This window comes from Cladophialophora immunda (assembly GCF_000835495.1).
Source record: "Cladophialophora immunda strain CBS 83496 unplaced genomic scaffold supercont1.3, whole genome shotgun sequence".
Taxonomy (NCBI): domain Eukaryota; kingdom Fungi; phylum Ascomycota; class Eurotiomycetes; order Chaetothyriales; family Herpotrichiellaceae; genus Cladophialophora; species Cladophialophora immunda.
Genome location: NW_015622543.1, coordinates 3,866,065 through 3,877,373, shown reverse-complemented (window position 1 = coordinate 3,877,373; position 11,309 = coordinate 3,866,065). Strand labels below are relative to the sequence as shown.

At 53.8% G+C, this 11,309-nt stretch overlaps 4 protein-coding genes across 4 annotated transcripts; 3 read left to right on the top strand and 1 right to left on the bottom strand.

Moving 5' to 3' along the window:
* Positions 1-387: 387 nt before the first annotated feature.
* On the top strand, positions 388-1,701 carry PV07_05751 (uncharacterized protein; the record flags this gene model as incomplete). The annotated part of the gene is made up of 3 exons (XM_016392664.1): positions 388-430; positions 486-589; positions 637-1,701. The coding sequence occupies 3 exons, from the start codon at positions 388-390 to the stop codon at positions 1,699-1,701; spliced, it is 1,212 nt and encodes a 403-aa protein (XP_016250183.1).
* Positions 1,702-2,412: 711 nt separating this feature from the next.
* Positions 2,413-4,316, top strand: PV07_05750 (uncharacterized protein; the record flags this gene model as incomplete). The annotated part of the gene is made up of 5 exons (XM_016392663.1): positions 2,413-2,550; positions 2,618-3,241; positions 3,350-3,411; positions 3,508-3,833; positions 3,991-4,316. 5 exons carry the CDS (start codon positions 2,413-2,415, stop codon positions 4,314-4,316), a joined length of 1,476 nt encoding a protein of 491 aa, XP_016250182.1.
* Positions 4,317-4,431: 115 nt separating this feature from the next.
* PV07_05749 (uncharacterized protein) lies at positions 4,432-7,723 on the bottom strand. The gene has a single exon (XM_016392662.1). It carries the CDS (start codon positions 7,465-7,467, stop codon positions 4,630-4,632), a length of 2,838 nt encoding a protein of 945 aa, XP_016250181.1. The 5' UTR covers positions 7,468-7,723; the 3' UTR covers positions 4,432-4,629.
* A 267-nt stretch (positions 7,724-7,990) lies between these two features.
* Positions 7,991-10,816, top strand: PV07_05748 (uncharacterized protein). Its single transcript, XM_016392661.1, has 3 exons — positions 7,991-10,069; positions 10,160-10,228; positions 10,304-10,816. Exons 1-3 carry the CDS (start codon positions 8,224-8,226, stop codon positions 10,339-10,341), a joined length of 1,953 nt encoding a protein of 650 aa, XP_016250180.1. The 5' UTR covers positions 7,991-8,223; the 3' UTR covers positions 10,342-10,816.
* Positions 10,817-11,309: the final 493 nt, after the last annotated feature.

The following is an 11,309-nucleotide window of genomic DNA, read 5'->3' as shown; positions in this document are numbered from 1 at the left end:
TTCCCTCGCTTCCTCGCTTCCACGCTTCCACCATCCATCACTGAGTTTTCCTCCCAGGAAATTCCGCAGCTGATCTCTCCTGCACCCAAGCTGCTGCCTGTGTATAATATTCTCACTTCTCACTACGAGCCTCCCATCAATACAACCCGCTTGCGTCCATTGAGTCGAACTCGAACACGAGCCTCTACATCACTCGGTCTCCAGCTCACGTCCTTCCCCACACCGAGGTCGTCTATCCATTTCAGCCCGCCTATTTCCGAATTGCGTGTTCTCACCTCTGACTCCGTTCCAACAATTCTGATTATACACGGCTCACGGTCACGATCTGGACCTGAGCACACGACCAATTAAAAGAGAAGGCAGAGTTCCGCCACAGCATCTTCCAACATGCCGTTTGGAATCAATAACCCGCTACCCTCGTCTATGAGGAGTAAGTGAAAGCCTCGTCCGTCCGTTCGGGGTCTCCATATTTACACATTCTCCAGGCGAGTGCAAAAAGGCTGGTAAAATCCTCGCATCCTTTGTCGACCCGAGACAGAGCTTTGGGCCCGATAAAGTTATTCCCCCGTCAATCCTCGCAAATGCAAAGGTAACGTTGGTTCAGGCTGCTCAAGATTTAGGCTGACACAACTCCAGGGTCTCGCAGTCTTGACCGTCTTCAAGGCCGGCTTTCTCGGTTCCGGCCGACTTGGATCCGGCGTTGTCGTCGCACGACTAGCTGATGGCTCTTGGTCTGCTCCTTCGGCCATTGCTACAGCTGGTGGGGGTTTCGGTGGTCAAATAGGCTTCGAATTGACCGATTTTGTCTTCATCCTCAATGACTACAACGCCGTACGAGCCTTCTCCCAAGCCGCCTCCGTGACCCTCGGCGGCAACGTCTCCATCGCTGCGGGGCCTGTTGGACGAAACGCCGAGGCTGCTGGGGCTGCCAGCTTGAAGGGTGTGGCAGGTGTGTTCTCATACAGCAAGACAAAAGGCTTGTTCGCAGGTGTCAGTCTTGAGGGCAGTGTCCTGATCGAGAGGAGAGATGCCAACGAGAAGCTCTACAATGGCCGCGTCACTGCCAGACAACTCTTGGAGGGGGCCGTCAGACCACCCCCTGCGGCAGATCCCTTGATGAGAGTCCTCAACACCCGGGTCTTCTCAGGCTCCGCCTTCAATGAGAACAGCATGTACAATGACATGCCCATTTATGACGATCAACATGATGATGTCGTCTGGGAGGGCAGAACCGGCGAAGCGTATGGAGCCAATGTGCGCAACAACCGTTCTTCCACCGTCACGTCCCAAGACGATAACTACGTCTACCGCGACAACCCCAATCCTCGGCGTGCTAATACTTGGGCCGATGATGTTTACGACCGAGTACCCGCTGGCCGGAATAATGGCACGGCCGAGAGTTTCTCCAACCGCAGTCGGTCGAGCACGTTGCAGAATGATTACAGCTACTCCGACAACAAGCCCACTCGACCCACGGCCCCGAAACCTGTCTTCCGGCAGCGAACGGGGTCGCTGCGCGCAGACCAAGCCATCGCGCTGTTTACCTTTGATGCGGACCAAGAGGGCGACTTGGGGTTTAAGAAGGGGGATATTATTACCATTACAAAGAGAACAGAAAACAAAACCGATTGGTGGACAGGACGGACCGAAGATGGTCGGACGGGGATTTTCCCTTCCAACTACGTCGAGACGGCCTCATGAGTCTATTCGGGTTACGACGTGTTTTTTCTGCGGGGTGGTTGGCGACAAAATGGCTTCTATACCCTCTTGCTTCTGCTGTTTTGCCTGGTCCATTTAGCGGCGGAGTTTGCACCAAACATTCCTTCAGCATCTCGGACTGGGGTTAGGCGTATCTGGCCTGGGGGTTGGCGCACTTTGATGTTATGGTAGACGAACAAAATGAGGACACGATACACTCCCACGCAATATATCTCCCACCTGCCCTTCTCGACCTTGGCTTGCTGTTTGTTGGCTGCATATTGCGTCGGTGGCTGTTGACCCGAACTGGCTGCTGGAAATGCTGATCATCTGCAGATCTTCCTCCATCTTCCTCCACATGGCTTCCACTTCTCCTCGTTTTCCTCCGCAATTTCAACCATATGCCTTCAACCATCAACCACACCCCTACCGTATTTGCTTGGCTCTCAACGTCATGAAGTCGATTCCAATCGTTTGCAGCAAGACTGGCTCCAGGGTTACAGAAATGCAACCTCGCGCCGGGGGCTCTTTGCGACTGTCTCGCTGGTCCCTTCGAACGTGCCCGAGCTCTAGTGACTGCAATATATATTCCTCTGGCAGTGATGTCAATCTGCTGATCATACCTTGACTGTGTTCACATTTCGGTATCAAGACTGAATCGTCAAATATCCTCCCAACCGCTTTCCTGCACTCTTTCCCCAGCAAGACGACGCAATGGCGAGAAGGAAATCGGGCTTCTTCAAACACACTACCCTCAAGGTGCGGGACGACTCCGTCACAAAGGCATCGGAGCTCTCAGTTCGACAATCCATCTTGCCTATCATACTGGTCACAACTCTTTATTTCCTCTGGGTATGGATTTCTATCTTCTCGCCCGTATCTGAAGCCTTTGAAGGCCACTGACCAGTCAATACCATAGGGTTTCGCATACGGCCTCCTCGACACCTTGAATAAACACTTCCAAGGCGTTCTCGGAATCTCTCGTGCTCGTTCCTCTGGTCTTCAAGCAGCCTATTTCGGCGCCTACCCATTGGCCTCCCTGGGCTATGCAAACTGGATCCTCCGCCACTTCAGCTATAAAGCCGTGTTCATGTTCGGTCTTACTCTGTATGGCATTGGAGGCCTCCTTATGTGGCCCGCTGGTCTGAAGAGGTCCTTTGGAGGATTCTGTGGCGCCACTTTCATCATTGGATCTGGGCTGGGCAGCCTCGAAACAGCAGCAAACCCATTCATCGCCGTGTGCGGACCGCCCAAATACTCGGAATTGCGCATCAACCTGGCGCAGTCGTTCAATGCTGTGGGAACAGTGGTCGGGCCGGTTCTGGGAAGCTACGCCTTCTTCAAGAATACTGGTGATGACCTGCAGAGTCTGAAGAACGTGCAATGGGTGTACCTGGCCATTGCCATTTTTGTCTTTATCCTCGCGTTCGTGTTTTACGTCTCCCCGATCCCGGAGGTTACAGACGCGGATATGGAACATCAGGTCACTGTCACCCACGACGGGCTGGAAGAGAGGAACAAGAAGCCGTTTTGGAAACAATATGTGAGATTCCTTTTCTCACCATCTCTGCGGACAGTCTCCTCCGCTGGACCCCTGTCACTGTCTTTGACACCTTGTCCTGGCTAACGAAGTCTGGCTCGTGCCGTACAGACCGTCTTCCACGCGACATTCTCTCAATTCTGCTACGTCGGGTCCCAAGTCGCTTTGGCAGGGTACGTCTCAACACGAACAGCAATCCAACAAATTACCCCCAAATCACTCACCAACATACAATCCCCTGCATGCATGACTAACCTCTTCTCCCACAGATATGCCATCAACTACTTCACCGAGATCGCGCCGATATCCAACGCGACGGGCGCAGCCCTCCTCGCCGGCGCGCAGGGGTGTTTCGCCGTGGGCCGGTTCTCGGGCTCGCTGCTCATGCGCTTTATCCGCCCGCGCTATATCTTCCTGCTGTACCTGACGTCGGTGATCGCGTTCTGCTCCGCGGCCATCACGCAGCGCAGGAACACCGGCATCGCCATGTTCATGCTGACCTTGTTCTTCGAGTCGGTGTGCTTCCCGACCATCGTGGCGCTGGGCATCAGAGGGCAGGGCCGCCATACCAAGCGAGCAGCGGGGTGGATTGTCGGTAAGAAACACCTTGACCCCCCTAATCCACTCCCACCCCTTGACCCATGCATCCATCTCCTTTTTCTTCACTTTCGTATCTACCTTCTTCCCCCGTCCCCGTCCAGACCAACCCCCTACGTTACATATTATCTCTTTGGCTAACCAAAAACCGACAGGCGGCGTCTCCGGCGGCGCGGCCGTGCCCCCTCTCCTGGGCGCCACCGCAGACTGGCACAACAGCACGCCCTTCGCGCTCGTCGTGCCCGTGTGCTTCTTCATCGCCAGCTGGACCTACGCCCTGTGCGTCAACTTCGTGCCCTACTACCGCATCCCCGCCGACGCGATCGGCGAGTCCGACGTCGGTCTGGACCAGAGCGGCGAGGCCCGCGCGAGTGGCGTGGATGTGCATACGGATGGAGACGGCGACGTGGAGAAGGCCGGCGCCGTGCAGATCGAGAGGGGCGGGAAAGAGGACGTGGACAAGGTGGTTGAGAAAGAGTGAAGAGAAGAGTGGCCACTGACTGCCCATGAGACGTGAGTGTGTTGTCTGAGACAGCAGGGCTTGGGCCATGAGGAATTTGATATACTCTGTTAGGTAGGTAGGTAGGTGTCTGGTGGGGGGATAGATCCAGAGATGTACAAAGTACAGATAAGATTGATCTATAGGGGATATCACTATGAAGCGGAGACAATGCAGCGCGACTCGGGTTCCAAGTTTGAGAGAGAGAGAGAGAGAGAGTCGGTAAAGGTCAGGATTTACATCACCGGATATAGGTCTCGAGCCTCAAGACGGTCTATCCAACGTCTCGTTCCAATCACCACGCGTCCTCTGCTCCTCTAGCTCTCTCCCGCTCTCTGCCTTTCGTTTTCAGCATTTGTCCAACCATGAAGTGATTGACATCCTCGTCCGCCCAATAGCTCAAGTGACTTGCGATACTAGCGAGCAAGGACACATCAAACATGCCTTCTTGGATATGGTAATCGACTCGGCCGTTACTGTTCAATGCTCGTACTTTGGCTTCTTCACGCTTGAGCTTCCGCGCCCTCTCCTGCGACTGGCGGAACTCCGTAGAAGTGCGTGCTTGAGCCTCGTCATCGGATGCGTCGGTGACAACCTGAAGCTTCTGGAAACCCGCATAAAGTGTTTCCATTTCCGAGTCGATGAGGGTGGGCGCCTTTTCCGTTGACGGGGACGATTTGGCTGCCTCGGCGACGTCTTGCTGCTTCTTCTCATCTGCCACAGGTATGTCGAGCTGAGGACCTGTTTGGCTGCCTTCTTTGACCGCGTTCACGGCCTTGGCTTTGTCCTGAGACAGGGCTTGCTCCTCACCAGTAATGCCCAGGCTTCTATTAATCAGACTGGACGCCACACCCGAGGTAAGATTGTACCAGCTCGACATGATTTGCTGGCCAACCCGTTCAGAAATGTTTGAAATACCGGGAGCGGCAAAGAGGTTTTTCTTGGTGTAGGGGATGGGTTGGGATTTTAGCTGCGCCATTGCTGGTGAAATGAGTGGTTCCATGCGATAAGCGATAGGGTCGGTGGGATGGAAGATGTTGAACAGTTCATTACATTTGGGTGAAGAGGTAGTAATGGGTATCAGACCGGTGGAGCTGTTGCCGGCGGTCAATTTCGAAGCAACACTGTCAAAGGGGTCATTTCTCATGGGGTCCGGGTCGAATGGCGATGTCGGCACGACAGTGGCTCCAAATGCACTGGCACCGGGAGAAGGTCGAGCTGCAATCGTCCTCCCCTTGAGCATCTGGAAGAGACCAACCGGCGAGCCAATCGCAAAGAAGTTCTCCACTTCAAAGTCGAGACGAAGGTCTTTTTGTTCAATACCATGGTCTCGTGATGTTTTGCTGGAAACCCGTCTCGGTCGTGTCTTGAGATCTTCTTCCTGTCTGCACAGGAGATCAAAGCAGATTGCACTTCCGAGAGAATGGCCGCAGAAACTAACCTTTCCTGAGAAGCCCGTTCGTTCTTTGAAGAGGTGATAAACTCGGTTTGCCTCCTTTTGTACGATGGACGCGATGTGTTCTCTGTAAGCACTCTGGTATAGGAGGACGTCCAGAGCCAAATCGGTAATCAGATTGCGCACCGCTGGTACGCCGTCCACTGTGATGTCTTGCAATGAAGGATAGTCATCATCGAACAAGGCATCAGCATCTCCAATGTCATACTCTTTGCGGTTTTGCTTTAGACTCTGCTTGGGGAAGTCGAGCTTGTGCCGCCAACAGATGGGAAGCACTTGGACTCTGCAATTCTTCGGATCCCCACTTAGAGCCTGTAAGTCAGGGGCGGATTCGTATACAGCTTTCATGGTCTTGCGCAAAGTGTTGACATCGTGGACAAAGTTGATGCTGTCGAGGCGAAGCCCGAGACGTTGGCCGATGCCGTGGGTCACGAGCACCAAGTGGTCAATCTGTCTGGCTTGGTCTTCTCCATCTCTTTCCCTGGCGTCTTCCATCTCGCGTTCTTCCTGTTCTCGGGCTTCCTCCTCTTCACCCAAGTCGTCGGAATCGTCAGCCCTAGGAAGGCCTGCTAGCGACGAGATCTGGCGTTCCAACGCAGTCCGCCGAGGCTTCTCAACGTTGTCTTTGTTCTTTGCCTGAACTTTATCTTCTCCAGCGCCAGGAGCCTCTGGAGGGATTTTGGCAGACCTTCGTTTCTCTTTGGAGCTGGTCGGCTCGGTCGATTTGGAATCGTCTCTTTGATCGACCTTTGGCGGATCGGCAAGCTTAGTATCAGACCAACCACGAACTACCTTCGTGCCACCATATCCAATAAACCTGCCGTAAACAGTACTGCTGACGCGTGAGAGGAAATCATCCGTTGTCAGATAGGCTACAGTATCGTCCAGGTATGTGACCGTTGTGTTCATATGAGTTCCGAACAAGCGGTATGTGTTTGGGCCTGCAGGATGACTGTCATCCTGGGAAGGAGGTGACTTGCCCAGGGGTTGAGCAGTTGAGCCGTCGAGAATTGCCGAGTTCGGCCGAGTTCTGGGTTGAGATGCTGAACGAGGAGATTGTAAGTTTAACCGTCTCCACGGAGTTACTTTGATGTAGCCTTCTTCGAGTTGATTCGCTAGATTCTCGTCGCAAGGTCTCAGTGGATTTTCTGCGAAGAACCAAGTACCTCTGCGGACTTCGTAGACGGGGCCTAGCCAGTACGCAGGGAGGAGTTCACGTTTCTCGATATCGACATCGTACAAAAAGTCTTCGTTCACAGGGACCGTGGTGAGGGAAGCGGGCTCGGTAGCTCCATCTCTATTCTGGTTCCGTTGAGCAAGGCTCTGATAAGCCTTCTCAATGCTCTGGGAGTCTGAGGCCGAGAATGGTACCAACTTCTTCGGGACTGGTGGCGGTTTGGCCTTTTCCTCAGGTGTTGGGTCTGGGGCGAAAGGTTTCCGCTTGGCTACGTCGACAGCGTAGTACCACCTCGGCTTGAGAGGAGGACAATCCTTGGGATACCTGCGGAGACTTGGAGATCGGTTTAGACTGACAGTATGGTCAAGACCCGACGACTGTTTGAGGGCTGGGGATGCATCGGTTGGTTTCGGTAGCGGTGACTTGGGCGGAGGGGTACTGCTCCTGGACCACGAGAAGATTGAGCTCGCCAGAGAGGACTTGTTGGCTGCTTCGGCCATGCCCCTGCGGACAGCCCTGATCAGGGCTGGGAATCGATCCAATATGACAGCATGCAAATTGGGCGCCTTATTAGGGAGAGGGGGTGAGGCTGAGGGTTAGCTAAGGGGAAGCCGCTCGAAAGGCACGAGGTCGCCAAATGAGTCTTGCAGTCGGTGGTGGAGTATAGCGATGATATACGATAGGGCGCTCTTCTGATAGAGATCTGAGGGATGCGATATACGGTTGAGGATGTGAAGACTGCAGGGAGAGACCAGCTCGCAGTTTACCATGGAGTGAGTTGATGCAACAGCGGCCACCAAAACAATGGCAGCCTTGCCAAGCCCCGCGCTAGGTTGCCAGCCTTGCAAGATTCCCTAATACTGGGCCCGTGCACGCCCGTAGCACGCCGGTGCTGGGCACTGCTGGCCTCAGCTAGGGGGCCACTGGGGGGCACAGAGGGGCGTCCCGGCGTGACTAAGAGAAAACTGCGCCACTGCTGCGTCATGGAGAGCCGGTTCCTCCCCCTACGAAAGAAAGATGCCCAATCGATCCCGGCTTACTGCACATCGCCCATGGCCATTGCTGAGTGAAACTCTCACAGCTTGCGACGCCTAACCAGGCACCACAATAAAGACACCTTCCATATCTTCCTCTTCAATCTCATTCTTCCTTGAACCACCTTCACTGCCTTCTCGTCTCCTCGCCCTCCCTTTGGCTGCATCCAAGCCCTTGTAAATTTGAACGTGTGGGCGACTGCCCCTCCCCCTCCTCCCACTATGGCGGCCATCCTCAAACTTCAGCGCAAATACCCCCAGTTCCCTCAGAACGAAATCTTCCAGCTACAAGATGCCTTTCGCAAACTCGACGTCGATGACAAGGGCTATTTGGACGAAGCCACCGTCATCAAGGCTACCCAGCAGTCCGAGAGGCAATCCTACGACGTGGTCAGACAGGCACTGAAAGAGGTGGACCTCGACAGCTCAAGGCGGGTGGAACTGGAGGACTATGTCGACCTGATCGCAAAGGTCCGCGAGTCCTCTCCCGCTCAAAGACGCATGTCAGTTGGCGCCCAGAGACCTGCGGCTGGCAATGGGCTTCCTTCCGCCCCAGCGCATGCCTCTAAGCCCAGCCTCGGCGGAGGTGGGAAGATTCACGTCCAGGGCTCTTCAGCCAACGTGACGCACACCATCAACGAGGAAGAGCGAACCGCTTTCACCACACACATCAATGCAGTCCTTGCCGGCGATCCCGACATCGGCCATCTCCTGCCCTTCCCGACCGATACTTTCGAGATGTTCGACCACTGCAAGGATGGCTTGGTCCTCTCAAAACTCATCAACGACAGTGTTCCGGACACCATCGACGAGCGTGTACTGAATAAGCCAGGGAGGAAGATCAAGTCTCTTAATGCATTTCACATGACTGAGAACAACAACATTGTCATCGAGTCCGCAAAAGGTATCGGCTGTTCCGTGGTCAATGTTGGGGCCGGGGATATCATCGAGGTTCGAGAGCATTTGATCCTGGGTTTGATCTGGCAGATCATTCGACGAGGCCTTCTGGGGAAGATTGACATCAAGTTGCATCCCGAGCTGTACCGTCTCCTGGAAGAGGACGAGACTCTGGACCAATTCCTTCGACTACCACCCGAACAGATCTTGCTTCGTTGGTTCAATTACCATCTCAAGAACGCCAATTGGCCGCGAAGAGTGGCCAACTTTTCCGGCGATGTCAAGGATGGCGAGAACTACACCGTCCTGCTCAACCAGCTGAAACCAGACATCTGCTCACGGGCTCCCCTGCAGACGCGAGATCTCCTCCAACGCGCCGAAGAAGTCCTCCAGAATGCTGAAAGGATTGATTGCCGCAAATTCCTGACGCCAACCGCCCTGGTAGCCGGAAATCCAAAGCTCAACTTGGCCTTCGTCGCCAACCTCTTCAACACCCATCCGGGTCTTGATCCTCTCGAGGAAGGCGAGAAACCCGAAATCGAAGACTTTGATGCAGAAGGAGAGCGTGAGGCTCGTGTCTTTACCCTCTGGCTAAACAGCCTTGACGTCCAACCACCGGTCAACTCCTTCTTTGATGATCTCCGCGATGGGACGGTTCTGCTCCAAGCTTACGACAAGGTCATCCCAGGCAGCGTCAATTTCCGTCATGTGAACAAGCCTCCTGCGCATGGCGGCGAAATGTCACGCTTCAAAATGGTGGAAAACACCAACTATGCCGTTGAACTGGGCAAGCAGAATCGCTTCTCCCTCGTGGGCATCCAAGGTGCGGATATCACTGACGGCCAGCGCACCTTGACTCTGGGATTAGTCTGGCAACTTATGCGTCGGGATATCGTGTCGACCCTTTCCGGGCTCGCGCAACGCATGGGCAAACGCGACCTGAGTGATTCGGACATGATGAAATGGGCCAATGAGATGTCCCGCAAGGGGGGCAAGACCTCTTCCGTCCGGTCGTTCAAGGACCCGGCTATTACGAGCGGTATCTTCCTGTTGGATGTTTTGAACGGCATGAAGGCGAACTATGTCGACTACGATCTTGTCACGCCCGGCAAGACGCCCGATGATGCGTATGCGAATGCCAAGTTGAGTATAAGCATTGCCAGAAAGATGGGTATGTGCTCTCTGCGTCCTCTTGCTTCCGAGGTCCCCGGTTGAGGTGCGGCATGGATAATTCCATACTAACGAGCGATTGTGCAAACAGGATCCACCATTTACCTCCTTCCCGATGATATCGTCCAAGGACGCGCGAGATTGGTTACCACTTTTGTTGGTGAGTTCAGCTAGCGATGCACCCATTTTACCCCTCGCATATCGTATAACAGGTGTCTAACTTGCCATCAACTAGGTGCCCTCATGCGGACGGCGGAGAAGATGGGCGCCTAAAGTGATGAATTGCCGCCTTCCATCTTGTTCAGGCTATGGATGTGGAGGCTTTGATATTGATCCTCAGGCGACAATGCGACTATATCTTCCTTCCTTCTTCAATGTATTCTTGTCTTCCGCTGATCAGGATACGGGACACACGGCCAAAGCTACGTTAGAGCCAGGACCAGAATCAAGTGTGCAGGATTGGGAAATCGTAACGAGGCAAGATGAGAGCAGAGCGAGTAACTCCTTGGACAAATTAATGGAAGGCCACCCTCGTTTGCAGCGTTTGAGGGAGCGCAGGAGACGGAGGCAGGGAGAGACACTTGCGTCTCCTACTAGGATACTGTGATACCTACATAGGTAGAGCAGACTACAAAAAGAAAATGACTTTTCTGTCCCGCAAAGTTCTAAGTAGTGATTGATAGGAGTATCAGCCCTGTCACGCAAGGAAGTTGGTCCTGAAGACTGCCCCTCGGTCATTCGAGATGTGGGGACCACGGATCTCATATCTATATACCTATAGACTGAAGCCCGTTTCCTGGAAGTTTAGATCTTGGATCTTAAGAGAGACGACCTTCTCAATACCGAGGAGGAGAGACCTCTGTCACGCGTCGCGACATTTCGCCTGCGTTATAAAGAACTCGGTCGACATATACTAGGGATCCTATCTTGTGTGGTCCTGTATATCTGGTCCATATAATGTGGATGTGGATGTGCAGTATGCGGTATGCGGTACACATAGGAATACCTATGTATATGGCTAAATAGGTACTTAAGTGCTGAGACTCGTATGTAGATACGTAGTCATTATCTACCTTACTACCAAGGTACCTTATGGGACGGGCTCGCGGACGACAACTCTTTCAATCCTCTTCCTGACGATCGATTATACACCCAGAGCATCATAGGTCTACCTAGACTGGATGCTGCCTTCGTCGTCAGAACTGCGATTGCAATACTCTGAGCAAGCGATGTGCTGCAAC

Coding starts and splice junctions, on each gene's coding strand:
- PV07_05749 (XM_016392662.1), bottom strand. CDS start 7,467: ATGGCCGAAGCAGCCAACAAGTCCTCTCTGGCGAGCTCAATCTTCTCG.
- PV07_05748 (XM_016392661.1), top strand. CDS start 8,224: ATGGCGGCCATCCTCAAACTTCAGCGCAAATACCCCCAGTTCCCTCAG. Junction 10,070..10,159: donor AAGCATTGCCAGAAAGATGG/GTATGTGCTCTC, acceptor TTGTGCAAACAG/GATCCACCATTTACCTCCTT. Junction 10,229..10,303: donor ATTGGTTACCACTTTTGTTG/GTGAGTTCAGCT, acceptor GCCATCAACTAG/GTGCCCTCATGCGGACGGCG.